The sequence below is a fragment of the Pelobates fuscus genome, chromosome 7, assembly GCF_036172605.1.
Source record: "Pelobates fuscus isolate aPelFus1 chromosome 7, aPelFus1.pri, whole genome shotgun sequence".
Lineage (NCBI taxonomy): Eukaryota > Metazoa > Chordata > Amphibia > Anura > Pelobatidae > Pelobates > Pelobates fuscus.
In genome coordinates this window covers 70,330,296-70,352,395 of record NC_086323.1, presented here as the reverse complement: position 1 = coordinate 70,352,395, position 22,100 = coordinate 70,330,296, and the positions used below count along the sequence as shown (strand labels likewise).

Below are 22,100 nucleotides of genomic sequence, written 5' to 3'. Positions count from 1 at the left end.
ATATGGGTGATCACATTTGCCCAATACATAACTCTTATATTAGGGAAATTTAGTCCCCCTTCCTCGGTTTTCAATGAGAGAATATTTCTATTAATTCTATTTTTCTTGCCTTTATTGATGAAATTTTCTAAGTTGTTTTGTAGTAACGTCAACCAGCTTTCTGGGATCTTAAGAGGAATCATTTGCAATACATAATTCCACTTAGGGATAATATAAGAATTGATAACATTAATACGGCCCCACCAGGTAATCTGCATATTTCTCCAATCTTTAAGTAATAGATTTGTACTTTTTAATAATTTTAAGAAGTTTTCTTCCATCATTCTCTCTATGTTCTTAGTAATAATTATACCTAAACAATCAAATTTCTGGGATACCCATGTGAATGCGTATTTTTTACTAATTTCTTCCCTTGATTTCTTATCTAATTCAAATAATACTCGTAGTCAGGTCCAATGTTTAAATCTATTGGAGACCTACTACAAGGTGATTTATAGATGGTACTTAGTTCCGAGTAAATTATCTCAGATATATCCAGGAGTTACCTCAAGATGTTGGCGATGTGATAAAGAGGTTGGATCATTTCTCCACATCTGGTGGAGCTGCCCAAATATTCAGTTTTCAATAGTGAGACTGATAAGCTTTATTAAAGGCATAACTGGAATAGAACTAGAAACGAAACCAGAGGTAGTGCTGTTACATATGCATTGGCCGAATATGTCCTATTCGGTAAGGAGTTTTATAATTCATTGTTGTATCGCATTTAAAATTGTGTTAGCACGGAATTGGAGATCTAATCAAATCCTGCCTTGGGATGCTATTAAAACTCAAATCAATCTTCAGGCGAGGATGGAAAGAGATTTAAGCATACCATATCTGAATTCCCCAAAAAGATTTGACCTATGGCAATGCTGGGTTAATGAATTGGAAACTACCTGCTGAATTAAGGGGAGTACAGAGATTTGCTATTATCTGAATAGTTATAGGCCTGAGCTTAGACAGCCCTCCTCCTCCCCCCATGGCTTGCCCCCGCAGATAACGATGTATTATGTACTGTGTCTGTTTACAGAGAAAAAAGATGGTTTTGTATTTTACGGATTATATTATTATGTAATACAGACCATGTCCTGTTTGTTGGTTTTTGTATTTATGTCAAAAATAAGAATAAAAGAATTTATACTAAAAAAAAAAAAAAAAAAAAAAAAAAAAAAAGATCCTTTAACCTTTCCTGGTAAGTTTTATCCTGCAATCCATGAACCAGTTTAGTAGCCCTTCTTTGAACTCTCTCTAAGGTATCAATATCCTTCTGAAGATAGGGTCTCCAGTACTGTGTACAGTACTCCAAGTGAGGTCTCACCAGTGTTCTGTACAATGGCATGAGCACTTCCCTCTTTCTACTGCCAATACCTCTCCCTATACAACCAAGCATTCTGCTAGCATTTCCTGCTGCTCTATTACATTGTCTGCCTACCTTTAAGTCATCAGAAATAATCACCCATAAATCCCTTTCCTCAGATGTTGAGGTTAGGACTCTGTCAAATATTCTGTACTATCCACATTAAATGTAAGCTGCCACATCTCTGACCATTTTTCTAGTTTACCTAAATCATTTGACATTTGGCCTATCCCTCCACAAACATCAACCCTGTTACATATCTTAGTGTCATCAGCAAAAAGACACACCTTACCATCAAGACCTTCTGCAATATCACTAATAAAAATATTAAAAAGAGAATGGTTCCAAGTACAGATCCCTGCGGTACCCCACTGGTGACAAGACCATACTTCGAATATACTCCATTGACTACAACCATCTGTTGCTTATCATTCAGCCACTGCCTAACCCATTTAACAATATTTAAATCCAAACTTTTTTAAAAACAGTTTATTGATAAGCCTTCTATGTGCCACAGTGTCAAAAGCCTCACTGAAATCTAGGTAAGCAATGTCTACTGCACCACCCTGATCTATTATTTTAGTTACCCAATCAAAAAAAATCAATAAGATTAGTTTGGCATGATCTCCCTGAAATAAACCCATGCTGTCTCTGATCTTGAAATCCATGTGATTTTAGATGTTCAATAATCCTATCTTTTAACATGGTTTCCATTACTTTCCCCATTACTGAAGTAAGGCTTACTGGCCTATAGTTGCTCGACTCCTCCCTATTACCTTTCTTGTGAATGGGCACAACACTCGCTAACTTCCAATCTTCTGGGACATATACTGTTAACAATGATTGGTTAACCCTTTAAAGGACACATGACATGTGTGACATGTCATGATTCCCTTTTATTCCAGAAGTTTGGTCCTTAAGGGGTTAAATAAATCTGGTTTTGCTAGTACACCACTAAGCTCTTAATAATTTTGGGTGTATTCCATCAGGTCCCTTTGACTTATTTGTCTTTACTTTTGACAGTTAAAATAGAACCTCTTCCTCTGTAAACCCACATATAACAAATGACTAATTTGACCTTTTTCCTAACTGAGGCTCCTTACCTTCATTTTCATCTGTAAATACTGAACAAAAATATTAATTGAAGCAGTCAGCTAGACCTTTATCCTCTTCTACATACCTTCCTTCTTTTGTTTTTAATCTAACTAATCCTTGTTTTACTTTTCTTTTCTCATTTATTTTTATTTATTTTATTTTTATGCATTTTGTGTGGTACAATATTATCACATCTTATGAACAATTCTTTTCTGATTTATGTATCTAAAAATGTTTTGTCCCCTTTTTTAACTGACTGTGCTATTTTCTCTTCTGTGTGTGATTTGGAAGCTCTTATAACATGCTTAGCCTCTTTCTGCCTAATCTTATAGGTCATTCTGTCTTCCTCACTCTGGGTTTTCTTTATAATTCATAAATGCTAACTTTTAGTTTTTTACGATTTTGGCCACATCTGCAGAGTACCACAGTAGTTTCTTAATTTTTTGCTTTTACTGAAAAGCTGAATGCAATTTTCTGTTGCCTTCAGAAGTGCAACTTTTAAATAATCCCATTCCTCTTGGACTCCATTTAGTCGGTTTTGCTAAAGTCTAAAACTTTTGTTTTTGTGTGGTGTGACTCAGTCACTGTTCTTATATTAAACTACACTGACCGATGATTACTGGATCCTAAATTTTCACCTACAGTAATATCTGATACCAAATGCAGACTACACACCTGGTAACCTCTCTTCTCTTGTGTTCAGTCCAAGGTTGCTACTTAACATTAAATAGTATTTTTTCTATTCAATTTACTGTTTACTCATTGTTTTCTATCCCTACCCAACTTACTGTATGCTCTAGTAATACTCTACTCATATTGCCACAATTATGTGCACATTTATATTATTTTAAAGGGACACGCTAGGCACCAGAACCACTAAAGCTTAATGTGGTGCTGTAGCCATGTTTTTTGTCTGACATATTTCCTGAGCAATGTAGATGCTGCCTGTTCTGAGAAAAGGCTGTGTTTACAATTTAGTACAATGAGGTCTAAAGCCACCTCTTATTCCTCGATGCGGTCATGCAAAATCTCTGCATGGGGATGCCAAAATCTTCCCATAGAGATACACTGAGTCAATGCATCTCTATGAGTAGTTACTGATTATGACAATATTCGTACCAAGTCACATACGTACAATACATATAGAAAACAAAATGGCATTTACCTCTTCAGACTTCTTCTTGATTTGATTTGCAAAACTCTCTCTGTTTTCTTCTAATTGTTGCAAATATAAAACCAATTCTTCCTTACACAGAGCTAAGGCAGACTCTAGATGCCTAACCTAACAGAAAAAAAGAACACACACGTTAACAAACGTACCATGATTAGAGCCATCCATTGCAATGTGCAAACAATCTGCATTTTTGTTTTGTCATTCTCTTTTTTATTGAGATAGATGGACAATGGACAATGAAAGAGAGACAATGGTTCAATCACATTAGTAAGCACTGAAGCAATAGTTTAAATCTTAAATAGTTTTAATACATAAGGGAACATAAAAAATGACGAGGTGATGCTAATTTGCATAATTTCGCTATACCAGCATTTCCCAAACCAGTCCTCAAGACCCACCAACAGTCCAGGTCTTGTTAGTATCTCCATTGGAATAAAACAGGGAAATACATAAATCCTGGACTGTTGGTGGGCCATGAGGACTGGTTTGGGAACCACTGCGCTATACTGTGAGGCGATTATTTCACATCATAGATATGCAAAAAAAAAAATATAAAAAAAAAAAATAACCCATTGGTCCTAGCTAGAAACAGTTCTGTTCTTTTACTATGCAGGTCATAACAGCAAAAATAAAATAAAGACAAGGAGTATCAAACAGTTACCATGGCTCCTGAGGGGACAGCGAGAAGTAGTATGTCGCTAGACTGTTGCCAAGTAGCCAGCAGCACGCCTTAATATGTGCCAGGGACCTGCGTATGTAGTATCAATTACGATCAAAGACCCCTAAACCAAAGGGGCCGTGGGGTTTATATTTATGAGAGCTATAGCTATCTCATGGTTGCACAGTATATTCGCTGTACCGAATAGAAAAAGGAACCCGCATTTAATGGATAAAGCTATCAGTTAGGAGCCAGCATGTTAAAGGTACTAAAAGGCATAAAAATTAAAAACAGGAAAATAAAACTGATAATGGCATTCAAACTATTATAACATATATATGTGCATGCCATATGTGTTCAGATTCGAGTCATGTTGCTGCAATTGGTGCACCCTTTTCCGAGGGACGGTCCTTGCAGGGTCCCATGCATGCGTTCTTGTCGGCTCCTCTGGGGTCACTAGCTCAAACAATAGCCCCAGAGCTTGAAGGAATGAGTCAGTCTCCGATATAGAGGAAAGTTTCATGGCGGTGCCATTGTACTCAACTGACAAGGCTCTTGGTAGTGTCCAGCAATAGTCCACTCCTGCTTGCAGGAGTTGGTGGGTCACGGGACCCAGTGTTCTCCTTCATTAAAGCGTGGTCCTTGGTAAAAAGTTAGTTGGGAGGACTCAAAGTCGAGTGGTGTTTTACCTTTCACATCCGTTAAGACTTGATTTTTTTTTTGGCACCGAATGATCACGTGTTGAGATGCTGAAAGCGGTGCCTGTCTGGGTTTTTTTTTGATACGGAAGAACCCTTCACATACCAACTTTTTCGCCTGAGGTAGCAAAGAAGCGGTGAGATTTCTAAGGTAGTGCAGAAGCTCAGTCGGGCCAATCCTATCTGGAATGCCTCTAAATTTAATATTATTCGGCAGCTTTGGTCCTCAGCAAGGCCTAATGGGAGTACTGGAGCTGCAGCAGTTTCTTTGAGTCCCTTCACCTCTTGTTGCACATCCAATGTGCTCTCCTCCAAGGCTTGCACTAAAGGGGTCACCGCTTGAACCGCAGTCCTCACTAGGTCCATATTAGCTGCAGACAACTGCTTCAATTCTAGCAGGAGGTTTCAGATGTCCAGTTTGGTAGCTGGAGTTAATGCATCAGGGTCTGTCAGTACCTCAGGGTGTGACAGAAGAGTCTGTTTCCCCTAGGGCCTGCTCCAAGCAGGTGGAACCAGTATCTTGATAGGCATGGCCGCCATCTTGTAGGCCGCAGGGCACTGGAGCGGGTATCTTTGCTCACACCTGTTAGTACCCTTTGGGACTTCCGCCCCATATCAGTATAGGGTGAGAACGTAGACCCAATCGAGCTGGGGTGGGCAATGGGGCCTCGAAAGCAGCGGATGTAGGCCCCAATTTTGTGGCGAGCTTTACTGCCCGTTTGTGAGAATAAAAAGGGTATCAATTAACTGCAAATACTGCCGGGCTATCAGGGCAGTGGTTCTGGTAGGTTTACAGTATGCCAAAAGCAGTGATTACTGTGGATTCTCCGCCAGCTTGTACGAACATGAGAGAATGGCGTCCGCACAGCTCTGCTAAGCTCCGCCCACACACAAGCTGCATCTTTTTATATACCAGGGAAAGTTTCTGAGATGTGACACCTTACCTTATCAGTTTCATCTTCTATTTGGTCTTCTAGTATTTTCACTACATCATTTGTGCTCTTTGTCTGAAGATCCAATTCCTGCCAAAAATAAGGAACAAGTTTTTTTGTTGTTTTTTTTTTTAAACTGAAACATTGACATACAGTGCAATAAAAGCTAAGTTTTAACAAAAAGTAAGTCCTCTGAGTGCTGACCATCCCTGGAAGTTTACATTATATGATAGATAGGACAGACAGACAGATGTTACCGACAGTCAAGACCATTGATTATGGTAATAGATGACAGGAGTCCAACCTATTCTGTTCAATACACACATTTCAGTGCGTATGTTTCTTTAATGCATCTAGAAATGAGCATTTCACGTATTGTATATTTTAGTTACTGTGTAACTTTTCTTTGTCCATTAATTGGAGGGATTGATTAACAAAGATAATGTTTTTGGTACACGTGACAATTAAAGCATGTGTCAAGAATTAGAAATATCTTCAGACAATGGTAATTTGTAAAAAATCATTTGGAAGTGTTCTGAGCTGTTGAAACTTTTGATGGTTCCATTAAAGTGTCACTAACACTGTTTGCAGGTTTGTGGTTGTCCAACATTACTGTCTAACTTAAGGTATTGGATTCATCTACACCAACCTGATCGTGATAGAAGTGGGGTTGGATAGTATCCATTTCCTGGGATTCTGTTCATGTTACCATTGTTGATGTCTCATTGTCAACCATTAACATTTATAATATCAAATATGTGATTTTTATTTTTCCCATAGACCATAAAAAAACCCTGTGTCTTTTTCACCTATCTGTAAGACGGAATTCAAATTTTTATATTTATCAAGGGGTTTAGTGCAATCTATAAAATAATTAACACATTTTATAAAGAAACAACATCTTGTATTGCTTGGATCAGTATGAAAACATGAACATAAAGAATAAATCATTCATACCCTTCTGATTTCTGTAAGGGTGTGATCCAGAGATTTGATCTCTTGCTGTTTTGACATACTATCTTGCTGTAAGGCCTTTATAGTACGATCTTGTTCTGCTATCTGAAGAGTCTTCATATTGAGCTGACATTGGAGCTATAAACCATAAAAAGGAAAAGATGGTGTATTGTTAGTATGGTATGCTTTAATAACACATGTTCTTATGGCTTAACCTACATTCGCATTGTACCAATAAAAAATAATTAACAACACTTAAGTTGGTTACCTTGAGGATACATGGCATTTGCCACAATCCACCAATCCATCCCTTCTCTATGTGAAGCAGTGAATCCAATGGATACACACAACATCTGGCATCAACATATTTTACATGCGGACGCAGGATGTGAAAATAATTTAGTAATTCTGTCATTCCCACTGAAGTCCCTAGTAGATCTAGAAACAAAAATAAGCATATGCTCACAAGTCTCTTCTCATTAAAAGCAGGCTAAAGCAATGCTGCTGGAGGGCTTTTTTTGCAAATTCCAGCACCACCAGCTAACACCTCCAATGTCTGTGGTACAGAATAAAAACCCCTTCCACTTTGAGCAACACTCCCTACAATTCTTCACAGATTAGTCCAGGGCTACAATGGACTGGCGGAGGTCCCTAGGACCTTTAACGTATGAAGCACAACATACCCTACAAATGGGGTTCACCAAGATGCCTCTTGATACCCTGCGCCACAGGAACACGGAGGGAGAGCCACGACCACCGGAGCTCTCAACGCAACCGACAGCATGGGAACCTGCTAGAGTTCGCCCATTCGTGCCTGCAGCCTTGAGAGGCAGCTCGCATCCACCACTATATCCTGAACGCTTCAACAAATATATACCAATATGCATGAGTTGTATAGTGAGCTTTATTTTTAGGTTTAAAGCCATGCTTTTAAAAAAAAAAAAAAAAAAAAAAATGTATATTACATATTATTATAGCAACACCTATTTTATACAAGTGTCCTAGGAGACACATCCCATACTAATACTAATACATCCTGCTGGCACCGGAGGTTTATTTCCCCATACGCTCGATACCCCCCACCCACTTAGCCTGGTTTTGAGAATTTTTGTTATCGTCAAGCAAAGTGGGTATCAACCTCTTGGCCTGTAAGATGGGTACAAACCCTTCGAAACTCTCCACCTAGATAAAAGCCGCGAAGCCTTCACCACCATCACAAGCCTTGCGATCCAGAATGAGATGTTCTGATGGGGGTGTCAAGCATGGTTTCAGCTTGCCTTTTTATTTAGTTCTATTAAGTTTTAAAAGCATTTACACCATAACATTGTCACCACTTTTAACATAAAAAGTGTAGTGTATCCGTTTATTTTGTTTTAACTCAGAATATGCAGCACTAGCCTGGAATCTCTCTACAGGGGATTTGCTTTTTATCGAATGAGCACACTACTTTTTGGTGATCTTAAAAAGATGCATATGTGCAATATATTCCATTTGGATAATAGTTCCCTCTCTCTGTAGATGTCTATGTTCACAGCCTGTGTGCTGACAATTGATTAAAAATAAGTTATTTTGGTGCTTAGAGTATCTCTTTAAACTAAACAGATTGTATTACTTTCCGTAGTATGAGCAATGTCCACCTGACTTTTAAGGTCCTTTTTATGAATTTACAGCAATTTAAGCTGATGGTCTTACATGCTCAATGTTATTCTGCAGTTCCTTCTGTTGATCAGCGTGAATGTGTTTGGACTGTTCAAATGCCAACCGGACTTCTTCATGCTCTTTACTGATATTTTCTTCTAAATGAAAAATTTGTTCTTTATAATTCTGAACGACACAAAAAAAAAAAAAGAATATAGTTAATTTCTTCATAAACATATTAATTCGAACTTCACAGATCTAATTATAATATGTAGTTTTATTGCATGATAACTGTACCAACATTAACGAAGCTAAACAACATTTAAACATTTAAAACTTTAAAGAAAGCCATCAAAAATGGCCTGAGAGTAAGATTTTATAAGGTAAATTAGAAAATATAAAATTTTCTGAGTTAAAGAGGCATTTTGCAAGGTGGAGGAAGAGAGAACTACGCAACGTGCTCTCCCCTCTTCTGGATCCTGGCCAATGTCAAACCTTGACAGATGAAGATTGATCTCCTGATCGCTCTGGAATTTCAATGAAATACCAACGCAGACCAAACAGGCTTTTCATAAAGATTCGATTTTAAAAATAAATCCTCAAAAGTAACACTGCTGCCTTCAACATTAAATAAAGCAGACATTTACAAACATATGTACTCAGAAGAGGTTTTATAGAACATTCCAGGAAGCACACTCTAATTAGGTATTTGGTAAATTATACGGGACTCTATTACCATAAGTTCGTGTTCTAGTTCAGCCTTTCTGGAAGCAACAGTAGAGTATGCCATCGACTTTTCTTCTAAAAGCTTCTGAATAGCAGAGATCTTTGAACATTTCCTTGCGACCTGCAAACAATGTTTACAGCACAGAATATTAATGCTCTTTAACAATTCCATTGCCGTTAACAATCAAGTTATAAAAAAATAAATAAAAAATTTGATTTCGCACAAAAATAAACTGTTGGTAATAATACGGCTACGTGTAATGTGTGATATACTGAATTTTGACTTTGAAAACAATCCATTTGTTGGACTTCCACTGTTTTGTAAAGGAGCCACCATGACATTACAAATTAAGAGCAGCAGCTTTTCTCAAGTACACTTTTTTTTAATATAGCTGTCAATGTGAAAGGTCACAGTCAAGGACCTACATTTTTAAAGAAATGAGTCTGTGAGTGCTATCTCTACGGTTAGTGTCAAACCGTTAAAGCTGTTTGACAAACACTGGGGCTCTCCTGTTGCCTAAAGTCTAGCCACATTGCTAAAAAGAACACGACTGCAGTTATAGACAGGTCTAGCCACATTGCTAAAAAGAACACAACTGCAGTTATAGACAGGTCTAGCCGCATTGCTAAAAAGAACACGACTGCAGTTATAGACAGGTAGTGCTGGGGGGGGAAGATGAGCTCAGCTCTCCACAAACTGGGAGAATGCGCCTGAAGAAGTTTTTCACCATAAAGACTTCAGCTGCAGTGGTTATGGTTATTGCAAGTATTCTTTAAATAGTACACAAAACAAACGAAAATTGTAAAAAAAACAACAACAAAATAAACCCACTAATTTTTGATAGGTCACTAATCTGAAACAAATGCCTAAGCACTGATCCTCCTCCATTGCTTACAATACTACACAGGAAGTGACTGAATCCAGGTTCTCTAATAGTTTCTGTTGGAGCTTTACGGAGATTATAATTAATCCACAGAGCACACATTGTCAACTCATTCAGTAGAAAAAGTATATACAAACAATTACTAGAACAACTGAATAGAACGTATTAAAGATATCACTAGAGTGAAAAAAAAATAAAAAATCAGCAAAGGTTTATGGGAAATGTACAGCTGTACACTTCCTGTTAGGTGCCTCACCCCTTACTCTTGGTATTGTGACATAGGGGGTGGAGTCCTTGCTATATCCTGCTCTCACACACACTTACTTCTTGTTGTAAGCTGGATGCTTTCGAAGCTTTTTCCATTAACTCCTTTTGGATGAGTTGGAACTGATTGGTTCTTTGGGTCATTTCATGCCTGGCATTGGTCGAATCACACTGGGCTTTACTGAGCTTCTCCTGCAGCTCTTTCACATGAAGAGCGAGCCTCTCCTTCTCAGTCTGAAGCTGCTTGCAAACAGCCTCTAACTGCACGTATTTTTCCTCATCTTAACAATAAAACACAAAGCAACAATGAAGAGCAATTCTCATTTCTTTATTCATTTCACCCAGTTATATAAAAACTAAACCTGTGATTCACTTGTAAATGGATGACAAGCGGTGTGTAAAGGAGCGAATAAGTGCCATCTGTACAATGATCTAATTAAACTGCTAACAAACGTATTCATAAAATAATGTTCTCATGTTCCTATTCAAATCATTTTATTATACTCTGGAGTGTTAGTCTCATATCGGTGTGCACGAACAATGCATCAGTCACTACTGTAAAATGAAATGGCTCAACTTTAAGGTCACAAATGGTGCTTTGTGATTAAGCCACATATTGCTTCAAACACAATAATATTAATATAAACATAGAATGTCTTGTATTTGCTGCAATGTGGCTTAAAATGACATCACTGTGATAATTTTCCATGACAGCTGCCCTTTCTAGGCGTTGATTGTAAATCGCTGTGGAATAAGTTGGCACTATATAAATACCAATAATAATAATAATAATAATATCTCAGAGCATATCTGCTGAACAGCTCTACATAGTATCTCATCACCCTAAAGGGAAACGGTCATCTTCTTTATAATCAAAAATAAAATTATTGCGTGCATTACAGCCTCTGTGTGTATTGTTTAATAATGGAAACATATAAGTCAATACTTCTTTTCAGCACTCACTCAAGCTCTATGGGGGCACCCATCTTTAAAAATGTCCATTCTGAACATAGGTACCACTAATCCAACTGAAGACCATACATACATAGATTGGCTAAAACTGAATTTGGGAGTATTTGTGAGATGCCCAAACATGCACAGGGTGTCAGGATGTGTAAACACATTAACTTTTAGCTATCGGCATGGACTTTGGTTGCTTAAGGGGTACTTTTGACCAAAGAGGACTTTAAGTGAAGCAGTCAAAACATATGTATGTTTGCAGCTTTCTACACATTTGGCTTAAACTATATTGTACAATTAATTGGTTCTTCCCTTAACATTGTTAAAATCTCATATTTTAATTATTTCCAATACCTACGTCTCCTGCTGTAGACACACCTCTCCTGAATATACTCTGTCTGGAAAGCACAGATTTGCTTCCCATAACAGGTTAAAAGTATTCAACACTTTATGTAGGCTTTGTGTAAATAAAACTTACATGTTTTCTCTCCATTCTCTGATTGCCTGTCTAAAGCATGCTGGGTGTTTCTCTCCTATCTGCATGCTGGTGCTGCTCTTACACAGAGTCTGATGCTCTTACTTACCCTTGCAGGCATTGCTTTCACTTAGACTAAATTCAAGCAGGAGAGATGCCCAGAGGAGAGTTTTCCTGGTAACAGATTTGAAGATAACAACCGTCTTATCTCTGTGCCGGCTGGTACAGACTGAACTGACAGAGGAGGGTTTTTCTTTTTTTACCTCTGATTTTAGAGAAATCTAGACATTTGCTAGCACAATGAAATACACAAACAGGTGTGCTTGAAAATGTACTTTTATCATAACCTGTGTCCAGATCTTGGAAAAAAAAACCAAAAAAACATTTATGTAAAAGAAAGAAATAAACCAATCAAACCTTCTACATAAAAGCTCAGAAGAGATTAATTCCAAAGGATACTTATGTTCTACATACATTGTTTAATTTATTTGTTACACATCTCTGTTTATATTTTTAATGTTTCTAACATGCTTTTTTTGTATATTGATTTCCATATTACACATTCTATCTTTATACTACAAATTAGACCGAATTATCGGTTCGGCCAATATTCCTGATTTTGGCAAATATCGCTATCGGCCACTATTGATACAGATATTGCTGATAATGTGAGAGGCGGCAGTGGCTGGCTCACTGGCTATGGGGGCGCAACAATCGAGTGACCGGCAGGAAGAAAGCGCACAGGGCTCCCCCCTACCAGTCACTCAGTGTAGCATGGTCCAGCCGGGCGGACCGCAGTACAGGAGTTTCAGTTTCCTGTGCATGGCCGGACTGACAGGAAGTGCTCTCAGTGAGTCAGTCTGGCCGGGTACAGGAAACTGAAGCTCCTGTACCGCAGTCCGCTCGGCCACGCTACAAGAGGTAATGAGACACACCAGGGAGGGGAAGAGCATCACTAAGAGGAGGAAGGGGACACTAAGGGAGAGGGAGGGAGAGAAACACTAAGGCAGGAGAGGAACGCTAAGGGACAGGGAAGGGAGGTGAGAGGAATACTAATTATTCTTGAACACATAAGAAAATCTGACTGGCATGTATATTTTGTGCATTTACCATTTAATAAAAAAAGATTTGCACAAAATAAATAAATTAAATAAACATGTTCAGTTAACAGTAGATTTGTGTAGAAATGGTTTCATTTTTCAAAATGGTAAATGTACAGAATATCGGTATCGGTAAGTTATCGGCTATCGGCCTGAAAGTTCACAGATTATTGGTGTCTGCTCTCAAAAATCAATATCGGTCGATCCCTATTACTAATCACATTCTCTGATGAGATATATATATATATGTGAGCTTACGAGGTATGCCATATATCGTAGGGTTAGGGTTTCAGACGTTAACTGCTTATTGCCCTTTTGGCATTTTTATATACATATTGCACTATTAATGGTTTATTATCTTCTTTTACATTTATGCTATTTTTTTAAGATATGGAAACAGGTTTTGATTATTAATTCACAAATGCACCTCCTTTTTCTGTCTATGTATTTTTGACTGGTGAAGGGGACACAGTCATTTTTTTCTGTTTTTGCTGCTCACATTGTTTTCTGCACATAGTTTGTGAGTGCCTTTTAACCCCTTAAGGACCAAACTTCTGGAATAAAAGGGAACCATGACATGTCACACATGTCATGTGTCCTTAAGGGGTTAATCACTTTTGTGGGTTTTTTTTTTGTGTTAGTGCAATGTAAAGATGAAATGTGATTCTCCATCCTTCAAGATTAATTTGCATTGTCATGTCAGGTACCCTCTAAAGGTTGCTGACACCCCTAGCATGGGTATGCCAGAATAGACACTAAAAAGTATTAGAAATGTATGCACAGTCGTTATTAATAAAAAAATTAACTACTTCCTTCACAAGCATTTCTTACAGAAATTCAACCAAAAACTAAAAAATGCATAATCTCTAGAGAACCCCAACATATTCCAAATGTGAGAAATAGATTTGGTGCACCAAAGTAACAAACCCAGCCTAAAACTAAAAGAGCTGTACAATTCGTACAAGTTAACTTACATTAAACAGTAGAATCCTGATGGATATCAGTAAACTACCTGGTAGTATGTTAACCTGTCTCTGTATTTTCCAATGTTTGCTTCCCATTATGTGTCCAAATTTGAGCCAATCAAAATACAGATATTTATGTATTTTAATGTTCTTTAAAACGTGTATAGATTACCTACTTTGCATCAACTTGGAAACATTCAAGGTACTCTTCCCTGCTGGCCTTACAGAGAATGAATGACCTCTCAATTCTCCAATGCATTGTACTATTGTATTTACAGTTAAATAGCCCATTGTATATTATTGCAATCATAAACACACACCTGATTGCTGGGAGGCTAATCTCACTGGCTCTGCATCCAATAGTTGCAAACCACCTCTTTCTTTGCAGGCATCACAACTGAGAAGTCTGTCCTGAAGTTCTCGATTTTCGGATTCTTTCACCAATAACTGAGCCCTACATAAATCATAAAAAGATAAGTCAAAACAGGGCACCTAAAAAAATAAATAAAATAAAAATCACATCGAATATTTTAAGTTTGAATTATAAAGTACCTTAAGTCTGCAATGAGATGTTTGTTAGCACCAGGCTCAGGGATTTCTTCAACTGGGTGCTTAGATGTAGTCTAAAACAAAAGTTGCACAAAAACAGAAGTCAAAACAAGGCATGCAGGGATGCAGGAATAGAATTAAAGGTCCCTAGGAATCCATCAGTATAACTTAGAATCTGCCATCACCCCATTAAGTTTTGAATCTAAAGTAGGGATTATTCCCACTAATGCAAAGAAAGAATTAGAATGGACTCATTGATAGATTCACTACTTTGATCACCCAGTAGTTTGAAAAGAAATTTGTGCATAATGAGGATGTGATATTTTAGCTTAATCATATCAAAAACAAACAGCGCGGATCCTTAAAAAAATCTTGGATACTTAAAAAAATGGTCAAACATGTCACAAAGGACTAAACCCAAGTTATAAATATAAGCTAGAAAACGATAACTTAAAAGGACTGTACAAAAGACAACAGGTCAGCTATTAAGACTTGAAAAATTGAGATTTCGCCTATGGTAGAGGATAGGATTCTTTACAGTAAGAACAATTAAACATGTGGAATTATTATAAAACTAAACAAACATTACAAACAATGTATCTTGTATCCTATAACAACTACATTTTTTTTTCCATTGAAGGTGTTTGATACGAACCTGTGCAGCACATAAAATAGGTCAAGTATCTACATATCACAAACGACTTTCTTGTTCCTCAATGTTTAATTTTTAAATTTTGCCTTTTGTTTTTTCTTTGAGTAAATAGGTGTGGTAAAAGCTGGTTGGTCCATGCAGAAATCTGACTGCCAATTTGGAGTCAAGGAGAATTTATGTATTTATCACTTCAAATTAGATTTTTTGCTTTTTTGGGGGGTGGGGGACGACCAAGTGCAGTAAAACAGATATGTAAAAAATGTAAACTTGATGGACTTGAGCAATTTTCAGCATGTATTACTTATGCATTTTAAAGTTTTGTTCAGAATTAAAAGAAAAGTTATGATTTGAGTTGAGACTCTCTATAATGCGATTAAAAATGTCAGTAACTGACATATTACGAAATCAAATATTGATCGCATCAGAACAAACCACGCCAAGGCACGGCTTTTTCAAATCAACAAAAATTTAATTATGGCGACCTACATATATCATTTCCCAGCATACCATCAGATACCTTGAATAATTATCTCGAAGACTGGCGCCTGTGGATTAACTGAATACCCTCTAACCTGGCAAGATGCTCAATGTAATTATAGCACAACCCGGCTAACGATACTCGTTAAACTAGATATATTTACAGTAAGAGAACTATGCACTCATTAACTTAGATCTAGAGAAATGCAAACTCATTAATTGAACTGGGCTAGAGCGATTACTTTTGTTGATGGAAACCCTTTAAAACACTGGGAAGAATTTAATTAGGGTTTGTTTGTTTTTTGCCAAGTGTATTTTAATATTGTTAATACTGAACTTAAAGGTCTCTGAGAAAATGTGTGTGATTTTTCTGCATGGCGACTCAATGTGTGGAAGGCAATGCTCGCTGACAGAAAAATTACAAAAAAAATTGGAGAGATAGATGGATAGATATACACGGTGACTGACCAATACAAAAGCATGGACAATACTTTATCTTTACAATTACAGCATTTGAACTGGAAGTACATTTTACAGTGCAGCTTTCATTGACTTGTTGAGTAGCTTCATTAAATGTTTTTCCACAAATTAAAGTACTTATTTTCATGGATACAGAGGATGAGTATTAGTTGCCCCCCAGGTAACTCCGGAGAGTCTTTGAGGCTTACTAGCTACAGACATTTTGTGAGTGCAATTATTATACAGACAGCGGTTTCAAGTCTCGTAATATTACACTAGTTTTTAGGAATAGCCGAAACTCTGTCTGGTTTTGTACATTTACACATGTTGGTTGTCAAAGACGGATTTTAACAGGGAATCTATCACTACAATTTCCAGCAAGTTAAGTATATGCTTTTATTTTGTTAGTTATATACGATTTTGCACTTCCGTCTGTTTTTTTTGCCGTATAGTTTAGCATACACAAAACTATTGTCCAAACTCTCCATAGAACATTATGAGAAACTTTGTACTAGTAACCGGTCACAAGCCACACACGCGCAGATCAAACAAGATCATGTACAAGTCAAAAGGTATGTTATGTTTAGGACAGAATGAGATAGTGGAAATATATTTGCAGTTACATAAGCAAACGATTGCAGCTATAACAAATAGATCAGGGGAAAAATTGAGGATATTGTCCCTTACAACATCCCTATAATGTATAGAGGGACTTATAATGTCCATTAAGAAATCTTTCCGACTAAAAGCTTGAACATCCACTTATCCCTAATATTACGTTTCCTAAATTCTAGTTAAAATCTACACAAACAAAAGATGTGACACGATGAACACGATGCTTTACCAGTAACCGTGGAACACATTCCGTGCTACCAATCTCAGATCCAGAAATTTTCATTTCATTCCGTCTGGATTGTTGAGCAAGACGATCCTTCAATTCTTTGTTTTCTTGCAGGAAACCAATTTGTTCCTTTATAAGTTTTTCTTTCATTTCAAGCTCGTTTTCTAGCCTGAGAATTCTTTGGTTGGAATGAGTCAGCAGAGAAATAAGTTCTGTGTTGTTTGTTTGTCCACAAGCCGGTCGTCCTTGTCCAATACCCTTTTCTAACTGTAAGACCCTGAGGAATAAATTGAAATCAGATGCAGCGAGTGCAATCACATGATAACACTAAAGATGAAAAATCGGAAGCACTAGACACTGATAAAGCTTTTCCAATAAGATGGCTACGTACAGCTTTAGAAAAATCAGAGTAAAAAAAAACCAACTCATTAAATCTCTAATTCTGGATTTTCAGCTTGTTGAAATATTTGGGGTTATTCTCCAGAAGTGTAAATGGCCATGAATTTTATGTAAAAAGCAAACTGAATTTGCAACTGTAGGCAAAATCATCCTATTTAGAAAAAATCTCTAAGACAGCAATGATAAGATTTAAAATTCAGTGTGAAATCCCAACAATTCACACCTTAGTGAAAAACTATTAACGCGGCACTGTTACTCCACCTGCAAAATCTTTATAAAAAAAATACGCAGTTTTAGTGTATAGATCATTCCCCTGCAATTTCACTGCTCAAATCACTGCCATTTAGGAGTTAAATCACTTTGTTTCTGTTTATGCAGCCCTAGCCACACCTCCCCTGGCTATGATTGACAGAGTCTGCATGGAAAAAAAATGGTTTCACTTTCAAACAGAAGTAATTTACCTTAAATAATTGTATCTCAATCTCTAAATTGAACTTTAATCACATACAGGAGGCTCTTGCAAGGTCTAGCAAGATATTAACATAGCAGGGGATAAGAAAATCTTAATTAAATAGAACTTGCTTTAAATAAGGCCTAAATAGGGCTCTCTTTACAGGAAGTGTTTATGGAAGGCTGTGCAAGTCACATGCAAGGAGGTGTGAATAGGGTTCATAAACAAAGGGATTTAACTCCTAAATGGCAGAGGATTGAGCAGTAAGGCTGCAGGGGCATGTTCTATACACCAAAACTGCTTCATTAAGCTAAAGTTGTTCAGGTGACTAAAGTGTCCCTTTCACTGAATTTAATTTGACACTTCTAGACATTGGGCAGAGCTACCGCCTTCGAGAAGTATCAATCCCTAAGCTGTCTCCAGGGACATCTGCATGGAATTGTCTCTGTCTATGGAGGATTCCGCGGTCTCACTGGACCCTCTATAGACCTCAATGCTGTACTCTAAAAAAAGGAGCCATGACACGTCCACTTTAGATCCATGATGCAGAAGCATCATTGGAAAAGTAAAACCTACATAAATTGTGTGTTTGTAATAGTGGCTTGTTGGCTGCAAATGGTTTGCTATCCTCAAAAAACAATAAAAAACTTCCAGGTTCCCTTCCACGATGTTCACATTTTGATGAACAAGCATCTTTAAAGCGCATTGGTTTAAACCTTAAGTGCTCCTTCGTGCTCTCTAGATCTTTCTCCAGCGTTCCACATCTTTCCTGCAGACTTTTCCTCTGTTGTTCACAGTTTGTAAAGTTTTTGTTGAGCAACTCTTCTTCGTCTTTAACCTAGTGAAAATGGAATGAGTTCCTTAAAATGCTATTGTAAACATATTCAACTCTAAATACATCACGTGTTTATGCACTTCTGAGAATTAGAGTGAATTTCAAATTTTAAGCAAAAATAGCCAGACTGAAAATACATTTTTTTTTTCTAATTCAGCTATTCTTTCCGATGCTTTGAAAATTTACACTGAACTGACATATAACACTTTTGTCAATAATCCTGTGATTGCTGAATTCTAACAATGGAATTATCTGCAGAGCTCAGACTGACTGTATCATATACTACATTAGCCCTATACAAACACTGCTACACTGAATTGTTCTGGCTGCTAAGCTGTTCTTTTCCATACACCGTGGTCTGTAAAGTGACTGGAGTATTCGACTATCACTATATATTAAAATAAATTAGGTGTACTCCAGCTTACAGCATCCATTTCAGCCTCTAATAAAACTTGGTCAGATTTGGAGGCAGGAGGAAGGGGCGGCCAGTTCACTGGTTTTCAGGATACATGTAAAGTCAAAACCAGTAACAATTTATGCAATCTATACTGTAGTCCGAAAGTTTCATAGACTAATAAATGGTATCATTTCTTAGAGTAGATGGTTTGTTCTTTATGTTTGTTGGATTTGTCAATGTCATTCAATGCTGAATGCCAAATCAAAAACTATTATTAAATTCACCTAAATAAAAAGGTGTATTACATTAAATATTCCTTGTTGTAGGTGGGTCTTCCTCTTTGGGGTTTGCAAGAATGAATTGATATTAAGTGCTTCTATTCACTTTGGCCACTTTTGAAGTCTGAAGCATCTTTACACTGCGGTGGATAAGCATGGGCACCAAGCACACCAGGTAACGGCCAGCCTTAGCTAAATCCCATTATTATACCTTTTCCAGTTTCTTAGCTACATTTGCTTTGTACTGTTGAAAAGCTCTTGTTAATTCTTCGGCATTAAGCAGTGCAGCATTCCTCTGGGTTTCAGCTCTAAAGACAAAAAAAAACAATGCAATAAAAATATTTTAAAAATAAATGGATGACTATATTAGCATCAGGATGGTATGTACATTTATCCATTGAATGTAAAACTGAAACCTCCAGCAAATGCTTATATTACAGGGGCACTACAAACACCATAAACACTTACACCCCTTCCATAAGTATTTGTATAGCCCCTTATTTAGTTTAATGGGGAGACTGTATGACAGATGAGTAGGAAAAGAACAAAAAAAAAAAAAAGAAAAAGATGTCCAACCAGACGGACATGTGTATTCAACTTAAGAGAGACTAATTATTTCCACATTAATTCCAGTGACTGTCAATAGTCAGAGATGGCCTTGCAAAGCACAAGTTGTTCAAAGCCATATACAGACATCTTGAGTACGTCTGCATATGGGGTTTGGTCCAATACCACTTGATGGACATAGAGGAAAGTATTTGCAAAGGTTTTGGTAATCAAATATTTATAAGTGCTTTTGTATCCATTGTAATATATAAAATGCAGAAGATATAAATACTGATTGTGTTGTAAATAGTATTCATAGTGTGAAGCTACACAACGTGTAATTTATTTGTTTTGGTGGTCATTTAGTGCCAGGGACTGTTCCCGGTCTAAATTTTCAACACGTTTCCCCCAATGTTAAAGGATTTCTAATAACGAGAATGTGTGTGTTCAACCTTTTTATTTACTTATTTATGTATGTTAATATCCATGCATTATCTACAAAAAAGAAAAAAAGGGCTCAAATCCAGAATGTCCCAGTGAATAATGTTTCAGGCTTATGTCTATAGCCTAAAGATCAGCAGTAGGCAGCCTTCCATAGCTGTTGTGAACTACACCTCCCATATTGCCCTTAGACCCAAAATGCTGTAGTCCACAACATCTGGAGTGCCCAAGCCTGTCTAGTCCTGCTCTATATTACGGCAATAAACTAGAAAACTATTTAGCCAGTAAATATCAAGTTTATAATCTTTCACCTTTTACACTGCTTGTTTGATTCATAAAGCTCCACCTTCACCTTCTTTAGCTCTTCTCTGAAACTGTGCAAAATACTCTCTTTTTCAGACAGCGTATGATGGTTTTGTTGTAGCTGATCTTCTGTTTTTCTGCAACAGAAATGTAAAAACATACAAACAATTATTACACTAAATAAAGCAAACATTGTGACATAAAAACACATTATGCTAGACTATGTACACACAGGGATCATTGGGTATGTTTCTGTTTCTTTTTTAATCTATATGTTTTGTAGCCAGTTTGCAAGCATAACATATAAATAAAAATGTGCATATCTACCTGAAGATAGTCTGGTAATCCATACACTTTGTCAATTAAATGTTTACTTTACATTATTAGTAAAGACAGATGACATTGTATGAATATTATTGACTGTCACTTGATGAAATCATGGAAATGTTTTTTGTTTTTTTAATAATGTACTCAGCATCTTGGTGATATATTCCGGACAGTTTGTTCTTTATGGCAAAAATAAAACCGTCATCATATCCATCTCCCGAGTGCGTTATGTAATATCTTTAAATAGATTTATTTCCTTTTTGCCTGCTTGCATTATGCTGTAGTCTAAAGTATTTTAAAGGCACACTATAGGGTCAGGAACACAAACATTTATTCCTGACCTTATAGTGCAAAATCCACCACTTAGGTGGCTTGTCCCCACCTGGCCCTCTTAAAAGGAATCAAAACTTACCTTATTTCCAGCACCGCGGGGGTCCGTCTGGACTGGCTGCGCCCCCTTGGTGACTTAAACAGAATTGTCGATATTTAGCCAATCGGGAAAGCATTGGATTGGCTAAAAACAGCAAGAGGGCGGGGCAAAAGGCAGTTTTGGCCAATCAGCACCTCCTCATAGAGATGCATTGAATCAATGCATCTCTGAGAAACATTCAGCACTCCCATGCGGAGCGTGGAGACGCTGAACGGCACTGCTGCCTACTGTGCAGCACTGAGCCAGGAAGCACCTCCAGTGGCCATTCTCTGAATAGCCAGTGTTTGCATGAACATGCCTGCATATAATGATTATACTCATCAGAACACCTACATTAAGCTGTAGTTGTTCTGGTGACTATAGTGTCCCTTTAATGAATTTCCAAATAAACAAACTATTTTAATATGAACAGTGACTTGCTTTTTTGAAACAATGGTTACATTCTAGAAAAAAAAGAGTTTATCTTGTTACATTGTTGGGACCCTCTGGCAGCTTGAAAAACTTACTCCACAGTACAATCACTCTGCATCTTAAAAGCACGTTAACGATCTTATTTCTACTTTTTTCAAGATATATATATATTTTTCAAGATATATAATCACCTTAATGCTTTCTCATGAGCCTCGGCTTTGGCTTCCAAACTCACAATGTGCTCCTCAAGTTGAACTATTCGAGATTTGAAGGTTCCGAGGGAAGTCTCAAAAAAGTGTACCTAAAATCACAGAAAAAGCCTTTATACTTTCAAAATAAATTAGGAAAATAATCATAAAATAAAGAGCAAGCATATAACAACTAA

The 22,100-nt window shown here is 37.1% G+C and overlaps 1 protein-coding gene across 3 annotated transcripts in view; it reads right to left on the bottom strand.

The window, feature by feature from the left end:
- CCDC18 (coiled-coil domain containing 18) overlaps window positions 1–22,100 on the bottom strand; it is a 37,235-nt gene that overhangs the window by 11,203 nt on the left and 3,932 nt on the right. For all 3 annotated transcript variants that reach the window (XR_010084085.1, XM_063428404.1, XM_063428403.1), the window contains exons 5-17: window positions 21,907–22,016; window positions 20,556–20,684; window positions 19,469–19,565; window positions 18,464–18,585; window positions 16,901–17,174; window positions 14,472–14,542; window positions 14,240–14,373; window positions 10,480–10,700; window positions 9,282–9,392; window positions 8,600–8,731; window positions 6,911–7,045; window positions 5,966–6,043; window positions 3,657–3,773 (exon numbers count right to left, since the gene is read on the bottom strand). Coding sequence is in view for 2 of the 3 variants with exons in the window: in XM_063428404.1 (XP_063284474.1) it covers window positions 3,657–3,773; window positions 5,966–6,043; window positions 6,911–7,045; window positions 8,600–8,731; window positions 9,282–9,392; window positions 10,480–10,700; window positions 14,240–14,373; window positions 14,472–14,542; window positions 16,901–17,174; window positions 18,464–18,585; window positions 19,469–19,565; window positions 20,556–20,684; window positions 21,907–22,016 (1,731 nt within the window). In the remaining variant the exon portion in view is untranslated. The remainder of the gene's footprint in view (window positions 1–3,656; window positions 3,774–5,965; window positions 6,044–6,910; window positions 7,046–8,599; window positions 8,732–9,281; window positions 9,393–10,479; window positions 10,701–14,239; window positions 14,374–14,471; window positions 14,543–16,900; window positions 17,175–18,463; window positions 18,586–19,468; window positions 19,566–20,555; window positions 20,685–21,906; window positions 22,017–22,100) is intronic.